The sequence below is a fragment of the Tachysurus fulvidraco genome, chromosome 1 (genome assembly GCF_022655615.1).
Source record: "Tachysurus fulvidraco isolate hzauxx_2018 chromosome 1, HZAU_PFXX_2.0, whole genome shotgun sequence".
Classification (NCBI taxonomy): Eukaryota; Metazoa; Chordata; class Actinopteri; order Siluriformes; family Bagridae; genus Tachysurus; species Tachysurus fulvidraco.
Genome location: NC_062518.1, coordinates 19,662,036 through 19,684,509, shown reverse-complemented (window position 1 = coordinate 19,684,509; position 22,474 = coordinate 19,662,036). Strand labels below are relative to the sequence as shown.

At 43.7% G+C, this 22,474-nt stretch overlaps 1 protein-coding gene across 2 annotated transcripts in view; it reads right to left on the bottom strand.

Annotated features, from left to right (window-relative positions):
* The window catches only part of ephb3a (eph receptor B3a), a 31,032-nt gene extending 10,842 nt beyond the window's left edge, over nt 1–20,190 (bottom strand). The window contains exons 1-8 of one of the 2 annotated variants that reach the window (XM_027148709.2): nt 19,868–20,188; nt 16,698–16,762; nt 15,612–15,896; nt 14,944–15,331; nt 10,905–11,060; nt 2,362–2,691; nt 1,889–2,013; nt 27–183 (exon numbers count right to left, since the gene is read on the bottom strand). In XM_027148709.2, coding sequence (XP_027004510.1) covers nt 27–183; nt 1,889–2,013; nt 2,362–2,691; nt 10,905–11,060; nt 14,944–15,331; nt 15,612–15,896; nt 16,698–16,762; nt 19,868–19,928 — 1,567 coding nt within the window. In that variant the 5' untranslated portion in view covers nt 19,929–20,188. Of the gene's footprint in view, nt 1–26; nt 184–1,888; nt 2,014–2,361; nt 2,692–10,904; nt 11,061–14,943; nt 15,332–15,611; nt 15,897–16,697; nt 16,763–19,867 lie in introns of both variants that reach the window. The other variant, XM_047800524.1, reaches the window with a different exon arrangement.
* Nucleotides 20,191–22,474: the final 2,284 nt, after the last annotated feature.

Here is a 22,474-nt window from a genome sequence, read left to right as displayed (position 1 = left end):
TCCGGTGTGTGGAGTGAAAAGTTTACCGTGGAGACTGGTGCTGTAGTCCACTGGGTGGCTATAGCTGCCGTAACCGGCCACGGTGCGAGCTCGAACCTGCACCGTGTACACTGTCCCAGTTTTCAGCCCCTCCACCCTCGCTGAGCTGGTCTGAGCTGTGACCGTGTGAGAGAAAGATTCACCCTGTCTCACACACACACACACACACACACACACACACACACACACACACACACATTATAGCATCTAAACACTAGACAATGAACCATCGATCTGAGCTTTTTTTATCTCCTCTGCACCATTTAAAACCAGGGTTGCCAAGTCCACGTAAAGCACACCTGTGTCTACAACACATAATTTAGAAACCAACGACACATGCTAGGTTGTTTAATGAAATAAAAATAAAGCTGCAGCTTCCTAAACATCAAGAACGTTAGCTATAAACTTTCTCGCCCTCACGACATATACACGACCCATAAATAAAGAATATTATGATTTTTTTTTACCGCTTCTTTATAAAAGTAGTTTAAATACTACAATGCTTGAAATGCTATAATGTGTGCGCAAAACTCCATGATCTGGTCACAAACCGCTAAAAAATGAGTGAACGTATTAGAAAAAAAACAGTTTCGTATTAACGCATCTATCCATTAAAAGTGGGCGTGGCCTAATATTCTAACGAGCATGCTGGATTATCATGCCTCTAATTGTATGGCTTTGATTAAGCCGTGTTCACAAACCCTCGGCACCGGGATTCGTCGGATCCGTAAGATGGTATGATTAACCCCGCCCACAAAAAAAGGCTCTGCACTGTAGAAGGCGAGTAATTATCCATAGCTCCTTGTACCCTGAAGAATGGCGTTTACCTAATTAGAACGCAATCACCTTTTGTTCTGTTCCCTTGGACTTTAAATAGAGGAAAACGTTTTGAGATTAAGGAGAACGCGGTACGTCTGTCACAGCTCTGATGAAAATGAACGAGGAAAAACAAAACGCCTGTGAAAAATGGATAGAAAAAAAAACATTATCCTGCACTTTGGGTGTTAACTGTTTGGCTGTAAGCACAGGCCATCTGTTCGCCCCATTTTAAATTTTTTTAATTAACTTTATTTATACCCAAGGGGACGATTGGGTTTTCACACATCCTGACTTGGAACGAAACCGGGGCTGGAGCACAAACTCGGCCATTGTATGGACACTTGGAGATGTTCGGCAGCGGCTTAACGCTAATAAAAATAATAAAAGAAGGAGGACAAGATGACATTTTAACCGTCTCGGAGGACAGCAAAAAAATGTAAAAAGTAGTGAGCGCAAAAACGAATCACACGTTATGATCCACTGACGTTTCTATGGTAACAGCTCTTTCGCCCGGACGACGGTGTTTCCAGTGTCGGCGCTTTAATAAGTCATGTTTGTGTTATCACCTGAGAGAGAGAGAGAGAGAGAGAGAGACAGAGAGAGAGGGAGAGAGAGACAGAGAGAGAGAGAGAGAGAGAGAGAGAGAGAGAGAGAGAGAGAGAAAGGCTGGTGCTGGAGCAACTAATATAAGGTAAAGAAATCCCACTACAGACCATGCCCCCTTGTGCTGCTGTTAGACATCGAGCTACATGCGGACAGAGAAATTATACAACGATGCTTTACGTTCCGTATAGCGAGCTCAACATTTTGTGTTGCTTTTGGATTCTGTCCAATTGTCAGATCCCCAGCAAGGAGTTTTCATCAATCAGTTCCTGGTTGTAATTACGGCTTGAGGGATCGTTTCAGTGTAACTTCCTGGTGGGAAAGTCGTATTGATGATAATTCCAATAGCGCATGCAGGTAACACAGCAACTCATGCGAACTGAAACCGAAATTCGGGAGGTGCAGAATAAAATTATTTTTGTCTTACCTGTTCTTGGTACTTGATCTCGTAATCTAAGATGACGCCGTTGGGTCGCTCTGGAGGCAGCCAGGAGAGGCTGAGCGTGCTCGCTGTGGAGCGCATCAGGTGCACCGTGGGTACAGCTGAAGGTGCTACAGAGACGAGCGAGAGAGAGAGAGAGAGAGAGAGAGAGAGAGAGAGAGAGAGAGAAAGAGAGAGAAGAATAACAAAACACAATAATCAGCATTTCAGGACCCAAAGTGGCTGCCTTTGCTATAGCAATTAAAATTATGCAAAGTCTATTGCTGTGTGTTTTAGCTAAACGCTGCTATGGGAATAGTGTGAAGGGGTGCGACAAGACAATGTCATCAAAAAAAGTGCAGCAAACGCTCAGTCCAGCAGAGGCTCGAGGAGGCATGACGTCATGGTCTTGGCACGGGAAACGTACACGTGGGAGAGTGAGAAGTCTAGTGACTAGGAGGAGACTATCTGATGCTCACCCGCCTGGTTGGTGGTTATGTTGACGGTGGCGTAGCGCGGCGTGACGGGGCTCTTAGACGAGACGCCGTTGACGGCTTGGATCTCAAAGCTGTAGTGTGTGTGGGCTTGCAGGTTCCTGACGGCCGCATGTCTCTCGGCGAGGCCCAGGCGCCTGGGAGCGACCTCCACGTTGTCGTCGCAGCGCACACAGGTGCCGTGTTCACACTTCTTACACACCACGTTGTACACCAAGTCGGCTCGGCCGCCAGAGTCGCGGGGATCCGCCCACTCCAGAAACACGGACGTCTCGTTTATGCTGGAGATCACGCTGAGAGGGGCCGAAGGGATGGCTGCAAACAGAGACGGAGAGACACGATAGTTCCTGTTAGTTACCACACACTCGGCCCTCCGTTCCTTTTCTCTCTATCTGGAACTGAATAAAAAGGTTTCTTGATTTCCTGCTGGAAATCAGACTGGCGGATGGAAAACATGCTCCAACACTCTGAATATAGTGTGTGTGTCTGTCTGTGTTGAGGGGGCACATATTTTTGCTTCCACGGATGGGGTTCAACTGCAATTCAATCTAACGTTCTAGTTACAATCCCACAGAAGCAGACACATCGAACGTATCTTTTCTCCTCGACTCCCCATCGGGGAGAAGATGGAAATTTTTCCTATACTTATTTATTTATTTGTTTTCTTGCTAGACTGTCGATTTAAGTTTATGTTGACGGTTCCGGGTGAAAATCGAAGCAGACGTTTTGCTGCTTAACGATGCTCAGAGCCGGAGCAGGGGCAGGATGGCCTCGGGCGGCACGGCTTAACCCTCTGAGGGGTTTTTGTCATTTATGTAGAAATGATGTTCTATTAAAACAGTGCTGCACGATAACATGTGAAATTAACTGTGGAGGAAGATGCTCGGGGTGCAGGGTGAGGGAACCTTTCTCATACAGTATATGAGACTCTTTTACAGTTACGAGTTCCTACTCACTCTAAAGTCTCCTTACGTCAGGTCTACGTCATCGTCCCTTTTAGAAAACGTCATGTCTGTAATCCAAGTCTTATTTTTTCCTAACGGGTGAAATATCTCCTCCTCTGTACCTGTGTATTGATCCTTTTAATTAGGGTTTCAGCCTTAAGCCAAATTCTAGTAATTACCCTTTCAGCAGCTGTGAGAAGTGTTTTAACTCGGCTTCCTTCCACCTTCGAGGTGAGACAAGTACTGAAATACTGTCCGGCTACGACGTGCTTCTGGGAGCGTCAGTTACACAAGCGGCTTGATAACTTCTGCATATATATGCGTGTGATTTAGGGGCTTTTTACACCTGGTCACTTCCTGCATTTTCTGTGATCCGATAGCTATCCGATGGTAAAAAGACCAGGTCTAAATGGCCTCCGAAACCTTTTCGAGACGGATATAAACCCGATGGTACAAACCCCTTCAGGAGGTGGTCTGGACAGGTGTAAATGAATGTGGTTGTTCAAGACACATACGTCAGCGCTAAACTCCTCCCAAACATAAGTACGTCACTCGCAGGTGACTCGCGTGTCGTGCATCGCGCCAGAAACAAATATGTTTTCCCACCAGCGCTGGCTCCGATCTTTCACCCAGGCGTCTCGTCGGGTCTTAAAATGCGCTGCTGCCGCCAGTGAAGATGCAGCAAACAGTAAATGCGTTTTTTTTGTAGCAACCGCATACACCAAAGCGTGTTCCATTTCAATTATCCCGGAAATGAGGTAAAATATATTTGCATATTGGGCGGGAGTAGAAAGATCGGATCGATATCCGATTCGCCAAGACGCGTTTATTTGGCCCGATGTAAATGGAACAGTTTTAACAAATCAGATAGCTGATTTGATCGGATCAGAGACAACACATGAAGTGTCCGGGTGTATAAAGGCCCGTACATTTAGAATGCCACGCTGTCTCAAAATAAAATAAAAATTAATAAATAATAATAATAAAAAAAATAACAATGTTTGCTTTTAATTTCAGGACTAATAAAGAATCGAATCTTTGTTTTTTTCCCCCCATTTGGATTCCACTGACTTCCAGGAGAATCGCAAGCTCGTCTTCCGTTTATTATCGTGTTTCTCTTTTTCCCTTCCTCGTTATGCTTCAGCTGCGACGTCTGTCAAACGATAGGATTCCACGTGTTCTGCACGGACCTCTGCGATCGACAAATTCGAAACGGATCGATTTGATTATTCGAAGGGACGCAAAATATTATACGGTTAGCTTAACATCGGATGAAAATACATACAAAAGCACCAGACAGGTCAACGGTCGTGTTTCAAATAAAATAAAAAAAAAGGAAGAAGTGCGAAATTCGGTTTTCAAAAGTATTGGCACCCTGAGCCGGAAAGTAAAATAGGCTTGAGTGGGAAAAATCATTTTGTATAATGTTTCTTTCCGAAAGGTGCCAAAAACTCTGGAGTCTATTCAAACTGTCCTGTCTGAAATCCCTGGATTCGAGCCTTGGGGTTTGTTGTTTCAGATAACGGGCAGAGTGTTGCAGTATCGAACAGCATGATGCTGAGCTGCGTAACGGCGAATAATGCGGCATTACATTAGGTTACAGTAGTGTGCAAACCTCCCAGCGTTATTGAAACAGCTTGTGAGCTACCTTTACAAGTATAATTACATTTCACCCACTATTAAGAAAGTAAAAAAAAAAATCTCTTTCTATTTTAAACGTCTGCAGTTCCCAAAAAAAAAAAAATCCTATCAAACCCTCATTCACCCTCCTCATCCTCATTTTCTCATCCGACTGTTCTTCGGGCGCTAAAAAAAGAAAGAGTTTTCATTCATTACAAGGTTTCTTGGGGAAACATGAATCATGGCACTGGTATATATTAGTAAAGCTCTTTTCTCTTTAACGTACCGCACCGAACGCTCACTGTTATGCGAGCCGTCTAAATGAACAGGCAGCAGATGGTTATTGCAAAGTGATTATATCTGTTGTTGCTAATTATTTAATGATGAATTATTACAGGTAACCCGTGGCCCTTGACTTCATTTCTTTTTATCTCCATCTGCTCCCTGGTTTGAGAAACACGATGCAAAATCATAACATACCAACACCATTTCAACGACTGAATAATACATTATAACACTTAGAATATTACAGATATTACAACACACATTACAATCTATTACACATTTCTGAAGACCTACTAGCAACTTCTACTATCTGTTATACGTCTGCTACGATACATTATGGTCTTATTAGGCTCATTGCCACACCCACTGCAACCTAGCATACCTATAACGTCTAGTGATAATCATTTACTATCGTTTCCACAAACAACTCTAATAATCAACAACCATGATAACGTCTACCACGATGTGTTACAAAAACTGTTATGGTCATTTACACCTGGGACAACAACCACATCACGTCCTGGTACACCTGGTAACAACAATAACAACCACATCACGTCCTGGTACACCTGGTAACAACAATAACGACCACATCACCTCCTGGTACAACAACCACATCACGTGCTGGTACACCTGGTAACAACAATAACAACCACATCACGTCCTGGTACACCTGGTAACAACAATAACGACCACATCACCTCCTGGTACAACAACCACATCACGTGCTGGTACACCTGGTAACAACAATAACAACCACATCACGTCCTGGTACACCTGGTAACAACAATAACGACCACATCACCTCCTGGTACACTAGGTAACAACAATAACGACCACATCACGTCCTGGTACAACAACCACATCACGTGCTGGTAGACCTGGTAACAACAATAACGACCACATCACGTCCTGGTACACCTGGTAACAACAGTAACGACCACATCATGTCCTGGTACAGCAACCGCATCATGTGCTGATACACCTGGTAACAACAATAACGACCACATCACGTCCTGGTACACCTGGTAACAACAGTAACGACCACATCACGTCCTGGTACAGCAACTGCATCATGTGCTGATACACCTGGTAACAACAATAACGACCACATCACGTCCTGGTACACCTGGTAACAACAGTAACGACCACATCACGTCCTGGTACACCTGGTAACAACAGTAACGACCACATCACGTCCTGGTACACCTGGTAACAACAGTAACGACCACATCACGTCCTGGTACACCTGGTAACAACAGTAACGACCACATCACGTCCTGGTACACCTGGTAACAACAATAACGACCACATCACCTCCTGGTACAACAACCACATCACGTGCTGGTAGACCTGGTAACAACAATAACGACTACATCACGTCCTGGTACACCTGGTAACAACAGTAATGACCACATCACGTCCTGGTACAGCAACCGCATCATGTGCTGGTACACCTGGTAACAACAATAATGACCACATCACGTCCTGGTACACCTGGTAACAACAATAACAACCACATCACGTCCTGGTACACCTGGTAACAACAGTAACGACCACATCACGTCCTGGTACACCTGGTAACAACAATAACAACCACATCACCTCCTGGTACACCTGGTAACAACAATAACGACCACATCACGTCCTGGTACACCTGGTAACAACAATAACGACCACATCATGTCCTGGTACACCTGGTAACAACAATAACGACCACATCATATCCTGGTACACCTGGTAACAACAATTACGACCACATCACGTCCTGGTACAACAACCACATCATGTGCTGGTAGACCTGGTAACAACAGTAACGACCACATCATGTCCTGGTAACATTAACGACCACATCATGTCCTGGTACACCTGGTAACAACAATAACGACCACATCATGTCCTGGTACACCTGGTAACAACAATAACGACCACATCACGTCCTGGTACACCTGGTAACAACAATAACGACCACATCATGTCCTGGTACACCTGGTAACAACAATAACGACCACATCACGTCCTTGTACACCTGGTAACAACAATAACGACCACATCATGTCCTGGTACACCTGGTAACAACAATAACGACCACATCATATCCTGGTACACCTGGTAACAACAATTACGACCACATCACGTCCTGGTACAACAACCACATCATGTGCTGGTAGACCTGGTAACAACAATAACAACCACATCACGTCCTGGTACACCTGGTAACAACAGTAACGACCACATCACGTCCTGGTACACCTGGTAACAACAATAACGACCACATCACCTCCTGGTACAACAACCACATCACGTGCTGGTAGACCTGGTAACAACAATAACGACCACATCACCTCCTGGTACAACAACCACATCACGTGCTGGTAGACCTGGTAACAACAATAACGACTACATCACGTCCTGGTACACCTGGTAACAACAGTAATGACCACATCACGTCCTGGTACAGCAACCGCATCATGTGCTGATACACCTGGTAACAACAATAATGACCACATCACGTCCTGGTACACCTGGTAACAACAATAACAACCACATCACGTCCTGGTACACCTGGTAACAACAGTAACGACCACATCACGTCCTGGTACACCTGGTAACAACAATAACAACCACATCACCTCCTGGTACACCTGGTAACAACAATAACGACCACATCACGTCCTGGTACACCTGGTAACAACAATAACAACCACATCATGTCCTGGTACACCTGGTAACAACAATAACGACCACATCATATCCTGGTACACCTGGTAACAACAATTACGACCACATCACGTCCTGGTACAACAACCACATCATGTGCTGGTAGACCTGGTAACAACAATAACAACCACATCACGTCCTGGTACACCTGGTAACAACAGTAACGACCACATCACGTCCTGGTAACATTAACGACCACATCATGTCCTGGTACACCTGGTAACAACAATAACGACCACATCACGTCCTGGTACACCTGGTAACAACAATAACGACCACATCACGTCCTGGTACACCTGGTAACAACAATAACGACCACATCATGTCCTTGTACACCTGGTAACAACAATAACGACCACATCACGTCCTGGTACACCTGGTAACAACAATAACGACCACATCATGTCCTTGTACACCTGGTAACAACAATAACGACCACATCACGTCCTGGTACACCTGGTAACAACAGTAACGACCACATCATGGCCATGGTAACACTAACGACCACATCATGTCCTGGTACACCTGGTAACAACAATAACGACCACATCACGTCCTGGTACACCTGGTAACAACAATAACGACCACATCATGTCCTGGTACACCTGGTAACAACAATAACGACCACATCATGTCCTGGTACACCTGGTAACAACAATAACGACCACATCACGTCCTGGTACAACAACCACATCATGTCCTGGTACACCTGGTAACAACAATAACGACCACATCATGTCCTGGTACACCTGGTAACAACAATAACGACCACATCACGTCCTGGTACAACAACCACATCATGTCCTGGTACACCTGGTAACAACAATAACGACCACATCATGTCCTGGTACACCTGGTAACAACAATAACGACCACATCATGTCCTGGTACACCTGGTAACAACAATAACGACCACATCATGTCCTGGTACACCTGGTAACAACAATAACGACCACATCACGTCCTGGTACAACAACCACATCATGTCCTGGTACACCTGGTAACAACAATAACGACCACATCATGTCCTGGTACACCTGGTAACAACAATAACGACCACATCATGTCCTGGTACACCTGGTAACAACAATAACGACCACATCATGTCCTGGTACACCTGGTAACAACAATAACGACCACATCACGTCCTGGTACAACAACCACATCACGTGCTGGTACACCTGGTAACAACAATTATTACACTATAGTACATAGATTTACTTACATATTATAAACTAATACAACTTATACAAAAAATGTACACTATTTTACAACTGGAATACAACCTACTGCACCTGTAAAAACGTCTACTATGTCCTACTACACCTGTAACAACATCTCCTACAATCTTCTACACCTATAACATCTACAACAATCTACTACACCTATAACATCTACAACAACCTACTACACCTATAACATCTCCTACATTCTACTACACCTGTAACATCTCCTACAATCTACTACACCTGTAACATCTCCTACAATCTACTACACCTGTAACATCTCCTACAATCTACTACACCTGTAACATCTCCTACAATCTACTACACCTGTAACATCTCCTACAATCTACTACACCTGTAACAACATCTCCTACAATCTTCTACACCTATAACATCTACAACAATCTACTACACCTATAACATCTACAACAATCTACTACACCTGTAACAACATCTCCTACAATCTTCTACACCTGTAACAACATCTACAATCTTCTACACCTATAACATCTACAACAATCTACTACACCTATAACATCTACAACAATCTACTACACCTGTAACAACATCTCCTACAATCTTCTACACCTGTAACAACATCTACAATCTTCTACACCTATAACATCTATAACAATCTACTACACCTATAACAACATCTCCTACAACCTAGTACACATGTAACAACATCTCCTACAATCTACTACACCTGTAAACACATCTCCTACAACCTAGTACACATATAACAACATCTCCTACAATCTACTACACCTATAACAACATCTATAACAATCTACTACACCTGTAACAACATCTCCTACAACCTACTACATCTGTAACATCTCTTACAACCTACTACACCTGTACCATTTATCACATCCTACTACACCCGTATCGACCTACTGTACCTGTAACCACATCTATTAAGATCTACCTTTTACTTGTTAAGATTTTATTTACTTATTACTGACTAATGTAACTACAACACTGATTACAATCTATTACAACCGAATCGACCTGTTACAATAACCGTGTGGACGCCATGCTGAAAATAAAACAGGTCAGAAGCTAGCGGATAGTTACATGTTACGTTTTTAGTCCCTCGCTGTGCTACAAGCGTCTTGGTATACAGGCTAAAACACCGGCGTGTGAAAGCTCACGCTGCTTAACCCCAGCAGATCAAATCTAATCCCTCAAAGGGTCAGATAAAAGCAGCCGTTTATTTCGAGTCACTTCGATCGAATCAACTAATCGCCTTGCACATATTCATTCCGAAAGCGTCGCCCCTCTCGAAGGAGCCCTCGCCTGACAGGACGGATTTCAGAAACAATGGATCTCGCTCGAAGAGTTAGAATGCAAAGTAATTAAAAGCAGAGGCTGCAGTTAGACACAAACCAAACGAGCCTGTGGGAAAAAAATTCTAATCTGACTTTTTTTTTCTTCCTGACTGATATTAAGTGCACACTCCTCTGTGAAATCCATTCATACTGTAACATGCAATCTTTGCGGTGCGGCGCCGTAAGTAATCGAGCCGTTTGTTGCGCAGGCTTGCGTGAGTGCATGCAATATTTTGCTGATTCGATCCACGCGCTTGTGCGCAATTAGCCCGAAGGCTAAGTGGATCCGGGATTCGCTTTGATAATGGCGAGGAAGGTGGCCTTTATTGCTTTTTTTATTCGGTGTCATCAGGCAAATTAAACATGTTCAACAAGGCAGTGAAACACAGGAGACTCACTGGTGCAGGGTGAGTCAGGAGAGTCGCCGTCAGCGCGGTAGTACCCGTTCTGACATGGGCACACCCCGGACGCGCCGGACATGGCCCGGCTGAAAGGTGGACACGGGATGCAGAATCCTTCTCCCTGCTTGGACTTGAAGGAGCCGGGAGTGCAGGCTGAGAAAGAAAGGAAGCAGGAGGAAAACGGTCACTCTAAGCATGTTTTGTCTTTCTGGCTGCAGGTAAATGACTGGCAGAATTTTAAAAAATGTATGATATTTTTAAAAAAATAATAAAAATTGTTAGAAACAACGAGGAACCGGACTAAATGATTCTGGATAAAGAGAGTTATTAATATTTAACAGTGATAGTTCAAGCACTTGGTGTCCTCAAACAAAATGATATATAGAGCAGATCTATCGGACATACCAGATTCTCTGGGTTTACTGGACGTACTTTCGGCATAATGAATAATCTTTGGATATAATCAATGTACATTGGACACAATGGACATACTTTGGATTGTACATACTGTGGAGACATTTTTGGATGAGACGAAAAGGATATCATTTATTTTTTTACATACAGGATCAATAAAATACATTGGATGTAGTGAGAATACCGTGGCCGTATTTTGGACATACTAAACATACTGAGGACACTTTGAACGTATTTTGGACATACTAAACATACTGAGGACACTTTGAACATATTTTGGACATACTAAACATATTGAGGACACTTGGAACGTATTTTGGACATACTAAAAATACTGAGGACACTTTGAACATATTTTGGACATACTAAACATACTGAGGACACTTTGAACGTGATTTTGGACATACTAAACATACTGAGGACACTTTGAACGTATTTTGGACATACTAAACATACTGAGGACACTTTGAACATATTTTGGACATACTAAACATACTGAGGAGACTTGGAACGTATTTTGGACATAATAAACATACTGAGGACACTTTGAACATATTTTGGACATACTAAACATACTGAGGAGACTTGGAACGTATTTTGGACATAATAAACATACTGAGGACACTTTGAACGTATTTTGGACATACTAAACATACTGAGGAGACTTGGAACGTATTTTGGACATACTAAACATACTGAGGAGACTTGGAACGTATTTTGGACATACTAAACATACTGAGGACACTTTGAACGTATTTTGGACATACTAAACATACTGAGGAGACTTGGAACGTATTTTGGACATACTAAACATACTGAGGACACTTTGAACATATTTTGGACATACTAAACATACTGAGGACACTTTGAACATATTTTGGACATACTAAACATACTGAGGACACTTTGAACGTATTTTGGACATACTGGATATTCTTTGGGCACACTGTACATATTGGATATACTATGGACACGTTGGACATCATTTCCAATCTGATCTCCAAACCTATTTTATGCTGTGACCTTATTGGCCTTCATCTCAGTCAGTCTTACAATGAAAGAAAAATAATGGCACGTCTATAGCATCACTTTGCCCCAGGATCGGTGTTGCCTAGTAGCTCAAATAATCGTATGGTAACCAAAACGTAGCAGAATAATTATTAGAGCTCGGATGTGACGTGCCTCTTTTTTTTTTTTTTTTTTGCAGTAGATGACATCAGCACACCACACCCTCCTCCATCCTGCTCTGAAAGAAATCAACGTGGAAATAGCTTGAAGAACGGAGAATCGCATTGGAATGCCGACTGCCTGCGTTACTGCTCTACATTCTGCAGCAGCTGAATTACGCCTCGGCTACCAGGCCTGCTTCAGTATTCCACCCATGATATATATTAGTTCCTGACTGAAGGAGAGAGTGTGAGGATAATAAGAAAGTGGAAAATCTAAGCGCGTGGCCCCTTAACAGGCACGGCACTCAGCATTCAGATAGGTACTGGGTGAAGTAGGGAGGATGAGAGGAGAGAGAGAGAGAGAAAAAGAGAGAGGGAGGATGAGAGAGAGAGAGAGAGAGAGGGAGAGGGAGGATGAGAGAGAGAGGGAGAGAGAGAACATATGGAGGGCGAGAGAAAGAGGGAGAGACAGAAAGAGAGTATGAAGGTAAAAAAGTCATAAGAAGAGAGAGACATATCACAGTGAATGGGGGAGAAAGAAATATAGACAAAAGCAGATAAAGTAAAAGAGAGAGAGGATAAAAAGTTTGGGTGTGTGTGTGTGAGAGAGAGAGAGAGAGAGAGAGAGAGAGAGAGAGAGAGAGTGAAGGGGGATATAAAAGCCAATAAAACACATATTGGGGTAGAGAGAGAGAGAGAGAGAGAGAGAGAGAGAGAGAGAGAGAGAGAGAGAACATATGGAGGGTGAGAGAAAGAGGGAGCACAGAAAGAGTGTGAAGATAAAAAAAAATTCATAAGGAGACCGAGACATATCACAGTGAAAGAGGGAGAAAGAAATATAGACAAAAACAGATAAAGTAAAAGAGAGAGAGGATAAAAAGATTGAGAGAGAGAGAGAGAGAGTGAGAGAGAGAGAGAGAGAGAGAGAGAGAGAGAGAGAGAGAGAGAGAGAGAGATCAGAAAAAATCATGAGAGAGAATGTAATGAGGAAAAATGAAAGAGAGGGAGAAACAACAGGGGAGAGATGTGGTATAAGAGAGAGCGCAGAAAGTAAGGTAGAGAAGGACAGAACAATGGGGAAAAGATTTAGAAAGATGGATGTGGTGAGAGAGTGAGTTAGCAGCAGAACATGTAAGACTGAAGAACAGAGAGAGAGAGAGAGAGAGAGAGAGAGAGAGAGAGAGAGAGAGAGAGAGGTGGGTGAGAGACACGCATGTAAAACTGAGAGAGAGGAAATGAACAGGTTAGATTCAGAAAGATGAAAGCTTAAGCAAATAAGAAAGAAGGATAGAAAGAAAGTGAGAGAGAGAGAGAGAGAGAGAGAGAGAGACAGAAATAACAGGACAAACAGATAGATACCTAGAGAGAGAGACAGCGAGAGTGGCAGCATGCCCGGGCTGACAGATAAATGCTAACAGAGCTGCCTGAGGTAAGCGTTAGCTGTGTCCAGCCGGAGAGGTGATAGAGGAAATTAAACCCCCACCTCTGTACTCGCTCTCTATCTCGCTACACAAATAACCCACCCCCACATCATCCTCTCACCCTTCCCAGCTCATGGCCGAGTGGTGGTCTGCTGGTGTGCAAAAAGCGAGAAGGGAATCATCTATCACTCCTTTAAGGCTTGACCTTAACCTTGAGTCACCATATGGAAACGAATGAAGCTCGTCTGAACTCTGAACTCTGTGGAACTCCACTGCATCTGCAGGGTGCTTCTTTATTACCGCAGACTGTATTGACTTCCACCCCCCCCATGCCCCTCCCAGATTGGACCTCTTTCTCTCTGGTTCTCTTTTATTTATTTGTTTGTTCCTTAAAGATCCCCCACTGTCTCTGGCTCTTTCGGTTAGTACACCTCCCTCTCTTTTTCGGCAGCACCATCCGTCTCCGCTCTATCGCTCTGTTAGGACCTTGTCAGATCTGTCAGGAGCAGTTCTTGCTGGAAGCTTTGTTCTCTGACGCTGCTGCAGTCCTCCACCCGTTACTGATCGGCTTTTCTCTCCCTCTGTTCGGCGCGCTTCAGCTCGGAGGAGACACGGGAGTGTGCACACACCAGCTGTAGCCAATCCCTCACATTCTTCCAAACATAAAGAGCTTCCACAAATCCGCCTGTCCGTCTAATGCGTAGTGAAACTCTAATTCTAATTCACACTGAAAGCCCCTCTCTCTCTCTTGAGTTCTGTGGGGCTTGTGACTAACAACTTCACCGTCCAATTAGTTCTTCCATGTTTAATCCTTTTAAGCCATTGAGGAACATGATAATACACTGTATCTTTGCAGAGAAAACTGCGGAGGGGTCCTTTCTGACCTCAAAATAATCACTAATGGCGTTAAAAGACATAAAACCCACCTTATGACCTTGGTTTCTATGCTTTCCATATTGTGCCTTGTGCCAGAAAATTCCTAAAAACAGGCTTCTAGGATCAGACACTTAAGGCCTGATAAACCCCACTTACCCTGACACTGGGTGTCCTTCTTGGCTGGCTCAAAGCCTGGCATGCAGGTGCAGGATCCCACGGGAACCATCCACTCGCCGTCTCCATTGCAGTAGAGCTTGAGCGGGACCGACACCTCGACAGCGTTAGCTACGCATGCACCTGTAGCGATAACCAGCGATGTGGCCTCTGCACCTGTCGCGGTCTCAGGGAAGACGGCGAAGCTAGCGATGGTAGTGGAGCACTTCTTGAAGAAGACCCGGGCAGAGATCAGGGACATGCAAGCACCCAAGTCCTGGAAGGCCAGATAAAAACCGGCTTTGGAGAGTGGTCCAAAGCTGCGTAGTTTGGTGTTGACGATCCCTGACTCTAGCAGAGAGAAGCTCTCATCAGGGGCAATGGTGTCCACCTGGAGGCAAAGGGTCAGAGATAAGAAGTTGGACTCGCCAAAGGGTATGTCTTAAAATCGCCACATAAGAATACAGAAACGCTTGAAACACTAAACATTATAGGATAGTGGTATAGGTTTTCTAAAAATATGGATGTATACTGCTGACACTATTGCATATATCCTAAAATTTTATATATCATCAGCATTTAACACCATTGCATACTTATAAAAAAAAAAAAAAAAAAACAACCCTTAAATGTCCTCTAACATTTCACCTAACAACCCAATCTTATCTGACCTTCACGTAAGGATTCTCCCGCCATGAAGGGCTGGTCGCCGTCGCAGTGTCTCCATCAGACTCGTAATAAAACAGGTTGAAAGTCTCTTTGCAGGAGCCGGGGATGTTGGGAATGCTGGCACAATCTCGCACAGAGAACTTGAGCTCGACGTAGACGCGCAGCACACCTCGGCGCGGAATAAAGTCCGTCCGAAGCCAGTTGTTCTGGTTAGACTCCAGGACGTTACACACTTGGTACGTCCGAATGGGGTTCATGGAGTCATCGTAGCCGCTGACCTCCTCCCACTGAGAGGAAAGATTCAGTGAGCGAAAACAGAAAATGATCTCGTGTAAAATCTCAAAAAAAAAGAAGAGCAAAATCATCTGAAGGCTGTATACTGGTCATTTCATTGGCAAGTGAGGATCAGATTTTCTAAAAATTACGAAAGTCCTGGCTCTCATGGTTCTTAAACAGATCTACAGGTTGCACCCGAGTATTGCTTTCGAGCTTCGGTCCAGACATAACGCTCTCCAAAACGCCTGAGTGAATTCTCATTCAGCAATCTGGGTAAATGTAATCCATTTTCCAAGGTGACATTTGGGTCGGGGAACTTCGCGCTACACAATTAAGAAGCGGCGCGGCGAGGGGGAAAGCATGTGTTTATCTCGGGGCGCACGGGAGCGCATTACTTATAATGATGTATGGGTTTCGACATGCCAGACAACGAGCACCAGCCAGCAGAAAGGACCGGACCGCGTAAGATTGTTGCCATGGCAACCCATCGTTTCCATTGACTGACTCTGCATGCGGAGTCCAAAGACAAATCGTACTACGGGAGCTGGATGGAAAGGGGGTGGAGGGGGTTGGGTGGGTTTGGAGAGGTCTGTCAAGCTTAAGGTCATAATATGTGCTGCTTAATTCCCTTAGCAGTCGTATGCCAGTGTATTTCAGATGTAGGAGGAAAAATGCTGGGTTTTTTTTTTTCAGAAATGGAAGCTGCCTAAGGGAGAAACCTTTTCATCCGTGGAGACTGTTTTCCTTTGTCCTTTGTCTACAAACATAAGTGTGGGTAGGCATCTAAAGACAGACAGTACACTCGTACTCACCCCGCTTTCTGGATGGGTGGTCCATGCTAGCTCGGTTGTAGCCCACTTGCTGTCCATAAGTGTCTCTGTAAGCCGAAGATAATCGGTAAACAAATAAACCCAAACATAATGAAACATTGCATGCATCCAGGCCCTTTCCTCTTCCAATCCCGAGCTCATCACGGATTAGCATTCTCTCTCTCTGCATTATCTGCTGCATACCTAATCACTATTTTTCTGCCAGCATATAGATAACGCTGCCTTCGTTTATCTATCCTCAACAGCGAACGCCTGTGGCTCAGATGAAATAAGGCCCTGTTGCTTTGCCCATACAGAGGCACGCAGCACCCCCCGGGGCATTTACTGTCCTCTAAATATACTCCAATCAGTGAAGCAAAACTAGCCGGCACGCAGCTAGCGCACATGCTAATGTTTTATTCACTTTGTTGAGGCGCCGCTCGATGAGGCTGAGCGCTCGCTTCAAATTAGCGCCGCTCTCACATCTGCGAGCTCCTGCATGAAATATTCAGAGCAGAACGTCAACTTAGCCGATTAGGTCTCCGGAAAATACAGTTCAGGCGGTGTATACACACACACACATACACTTGGAATGGACATGAAAACACAACACACACACACACACACACACATTCTCACACTGTTTATGCATATTGTAGAGCGCCTTCTCATTGGTGTGTAAATTACAGCATGAACAGGGTGAATTTAAGAGCATCTCGCTGTGTGAAATATTAATCTAATTATAATTAGATGGAAGTCGCTTTGAAGCTTTGATCAATTCCTTATGACCACGCCGGCTCCTTTAGAGAGCCGCTTTGAAATTGCGCCTTTGCTTGCACCCGAGTGAAGAATATCGCTGTCGCTGGCTTTTTGGTGAGGCTTCTTGTGGACTGGACACTCCTGGGAATTACTCCCAAAGAGATTTACCCAAAGTCTACTATCTGGGATACATTAAGTGCCCTATCATGGATGCGAACACGACCCATAGATCGTCCTGAACCAAGACACGGCCGCGGTCAGTGCTAGTGTCAGACTGGGAGGGCAAAAAATAGGAGAAAAACACTCGGCATCCTTAAACGTTATTAAACGTCCTTAAGCGTTATATTAGCAGTGCACAGGTGGAACAGGCTATTGTTATACCACTGCAATAGCATTATTATATATTAGCCAGACATGATTTGATGTAATTTAAGCATATATTTAAAAAAATATATCTGTGTGAAAACTGCACAAAAAAGTTTCCGATACTTGAAATTCAAATTTTAGTCCCTATAAATTAAGATAGACCGTGTTTTTTTGTTTTTTTTTGGCAGAATATATCTGGAGTTCGACAAAAATGAAAACAAACTAAATTCATGAACTGAGTGGAAATTGAGTGGATTGACAGGCAAACAGACACACCTTCTTGTCCCGATTGGCTGGATGCTGGCGTTCTATAAAATGCACATAATTGTGGTGACAATTTATGCTCCGTTTATGTTTAAAGTGAATTATGTTTTAATTTCGTAACTGATATCTCAGCAGTGACTAGATACCACAGTTTTTTCGATTATAAAACACTGACCCAAAAAAGAAAATGCAGCTTGTAATATTAAAGGAACTGTTATTGACCGTTACAGCCTGCTGACACTGGAGACCCTTTTATAAAATTTCAAACAGGGTCTCCTTATAGAAAACCCATTTACCTTTAGATTATTTAAAGCTTCCATCATACAAGATAGCATTGTTTTAGAAAACCTTCGGACCAAGCCAGGCTGTGGGTGTTTCTAATGGTTGATAAAGACTAAGAAGATGCCAGTCTAAGACTATTAAAGGTATCGTAGATGATGTCTGTAAAGAACATTATTTTCTGACGGCCCCTTGATTTCTTCTGACAGATGGGCAGAGCTTACTCGGGGGACTGAGAGAAGCCGTTTCACACGTTCTCTCCTGTCACAGTGGAAACGGTGCCCACTTGACCTCCATGGGATGTATAACTAATGTGCGCTGCTAGAAAAACGGTGTGACAGCCTGGCCTCAGAGTGTCTCACCCTGTGTCTCACACACACACACACACACACACACACACACACACACACACACACACACACACACACACACACACTCAGCATCGATTGAGCTCTCCTGCTGACACTGAAACTGATGAGGAATCGAGCCAGCACAAGCCAAGACCAGGTAAGCGACAAGGTGGCGATTCCTCCCTACGATCGAGATTATCCAGACCCAGCAGAGCTTCCAGGACAATACCGCCTGCACTTTTGTGTGTGTTCCTGTTACAAATTATAAGCACCCCTTCAAGATGATTAGTGACAGTAGGAAGTGCCAGGGAAGCATTTCCTGAGTCTCATACGAGGGGATATCTTTAGTGGGGCATAAAGTGTGCTTTATGACTTTACAGCCACAAATGCCAGCAGGGAGCAAGGATCCACACCTTTGCACCAGCTTGCCTGTGTTCTCGGTGTGTGTTTCACACTATCAGACGCTGACCTGCACTTCATCTCCTTTATCGCTTTGACGGAGCAGACGTAGATTCGGTCGCCCACTAAGGCGACATCCTGACCTAAAAAGGTGTGCCGTTCTGCTCCTGCACCTTTGAGCTTGACCTGATAATCATGCAGGTAACAAGTACACAGCATCATCACACACCCATGAGATGAGTGCATGCTTTTTTTTTTTGCACATGGTTTGCATATTTTGTGTGGCTGTCTGTGTGTGTGTGTCTGTGTGTGTGTGTTAGGTGCAAATGGGTTTGGGTTTGGAACAAAGCCAAGGCATTGAACACCCCAAACATGTAATCACTGCATTGCACAGAGATGCTATTGTGCCATATTGAGGGGAAACACAACCTGCAGGTGACACACACACACACACACACACACACACACACACACACACGTTAACGGGACACCTATTTTACACCTTTATTAGCGCGACTGCTGATGTTTGTAGCCAATGTAACAAACCTTGGATGAAGACTGAACCGTGTAAAAGTCTACATTCCGATACAAACTGCTTTCTGACAGGGAAAAAAAAACCCGACTTGTTTAACTGTTTGTAGTTTTGGGTTTTTTTTTTGTATGAAATTCTGCCAGTGACTGAATAATTACGGCTGAAAAACCGGACATTTTCGCTTTGTTTTTTTTGTTTTTTTGTGAACAAAGGCACTTACTTACCTTCAACAGCAGACACCACAGGCAGCAAAAGGCTGCACAAAACCAGCAAATAATCCATCATGAAGCTTCCAACATGAAGCGCAATTCGGACTAAACCATGACGAGGGAAAGGAAAAAAACTCCAACCACAACCACAATTTGACGGCGAAAGCAAAAAAGAAAGGTTTAACTGACTGACACATCCATATCCGTGCTAGGTCCGAATTCCCTCCCGCTGTTTCAAGCCCAGTAATCCGCAAAGCATCTCTCTCTCTCTCTCTCTCTCTCTCTCTCTCTCTGTCTCTCTCTGTCTGTCTCTTTCTCCCCCCTCTTTCTCTCCCCCCCTCTCTCTCCCTTCTCTCTCTCTCTCTCTCTCTCTCTCTCTCTCTCTCTCTCTCTCTCTCTCTTTCTCTCTCTCCGAGCGCGCACAGCTGTTACAGTGTAGCGCTTTACTGCTGCTACGTGTTCGGCATCCTCGCGATGAAAGAAGCTGTTGCTCCTCTGCGGACGGTCCAGAGGGCGTGGCTAAACCCTAGCGCGATCCACCAATGAGCGTGAAGCGCGGGAGACAATAAAGGTGGATCGTTAACTCCGCCCACACGACTACCTTTACCTTTACCTCTACCTTTACCTTAAGTTGGTGTGCTACAATATCGACTACTCACTTTTGGACTGTTGGAGATACTTTGTGAGCATGGCAGGCATTTGGCATTGATAGGTTAGCATGGAAATCCCTGCTCTCGTCTGTTATCGTGTTATCAAACCTTTGGATTTGGATTAGAGAACGTTTCACTTGAAACAGTCGGTTTAGCCTTGATTAAGAATGAGTACTAGATATGTCATACTTGTTGGTACCCTGCAAACCCCTTAACTTCAACTTGTATCCCAAATCCTTCAAATGTTTCAATTGTTTGCTCCTGTACCCTTAAACATCACCCATCTTACCTCAAACCCCTCTACCTCATCTCTTAAATCATTCCACATCACATGCTAGGTGTATCCCGAACATTTCAAGCTCATACAATGTTTCTGCACTAAACCTTGTTGGAAAAAATCTTGATATGTGCTCTTATTATATGAACTATTACAATTGATGTTGTAGGACATATGGGGGTAGGCCAGATATTGTAATAGTGTTGAGCTATATGAGTTATATGATTATAATATTATATATATATATAGTGTTAGATGCCTTGAGACAAGTGTTAACAGAAATAATGTGGTTTATTGGGTTTATTGAAGTTATAAAACTCAGTACTCAGAACTCTGAGAATTTGAGAAAATCAAGAAAAAGGGAACCTGTCCTTTAGGAGAGAACAGAGGAACTAAGGCTTAAAATAAAATGCATGTGCAGGCCCAGTCTGAACAAACAAGACAGACTGAGATCACAAGTCTAGCAAACTTAAGGAGTCAGCATAAACAGATCTCCCCATATATGCAAAACAATATTATAAAATACGAAAGCTTAGCTTAGTAATAGGGCAGTACACTTCTACTAATCAGATAAAAAACGTAATCATAAGTCGAATACCACTGATATATAATTAGTTGATTCTGAACCAGTTGATTCAGTTGATTCTGAACCAGATGTTATTGTAATCAAAAAACCCATATCCTAACATATGGTCATAAAACGTTGTATGTCATAATCATATCCTAAATCAGAACTCCTATACCATAGGTGATTGTAGGTGATAGAGTATCATCATTGATCATTTTTCATTTTATATGTAGAGATGTGATTAATGTAGATATTAATATAAGTGGATATCTCATACATAGGTTTTTGTGTATGTCACGGTTGTCATATTCATGTGTATGTATGTGTATACGTATATAGGCGTATGATCAGTAGAAATCATATACAGACAAAACATAGAAAAAGATAGAGAAAAACTCACTCATTGTAATTATATAAAGGGAGATTGGGAGATTGGTCCACGAGACATGTCTTCTGTGTGATACGTGACAGGGAAGAGTACAAGAAGTTCTCTGGAGCACATTTTAACAACAGTTTTGACAACGCATCATGTTTTTTAATAATAAGGCAGAAGTACTGCAACAGAAAAAAAACAAAAGGCAGATTTGTTTTCGGGGAAATGAGGGGGGGTCACGGGGTGATTCTGTAGAGTCAGGGAAAAAACCCAGACAGGTCAGGTGGATTGACGTAAGAAGGTATAGACGCGTATCCATATAAGTGGATGTAACTTCAATCTCTTAACCCAATGTTTATGCCTCAAACTACTTAAGCTCACTTGATGGATGTGTCCCAAACCTCTCATCTTCAGCTCATGTTTGTGTCCTAGGCCTCTTACCTCACCTGGTGGGTCTATCCCAAACCCCTCAACCTCAAATAATGTTTGTGGCCTTAACCTTTTAACTTCACCTGGTGGGTCTATCCCAAACCCCTCAACCTCAAATAATGTTTGTGGCCTTAACCTTTTAACCTCACCTGGTCAGTGTATCCCTCAACCTCTTGACCCATACCTCTATACCTCACCAAGGATTTATGCCCTAAAGCCGATCAAGCTCACCTGGAATATGTCTTCCAAACCTTTCAACAACACCCAGTATCATGTCCTAAACCTGCCACTGCTGGGCCCCTGAGCAAGGCCCTTAACCCTCAGT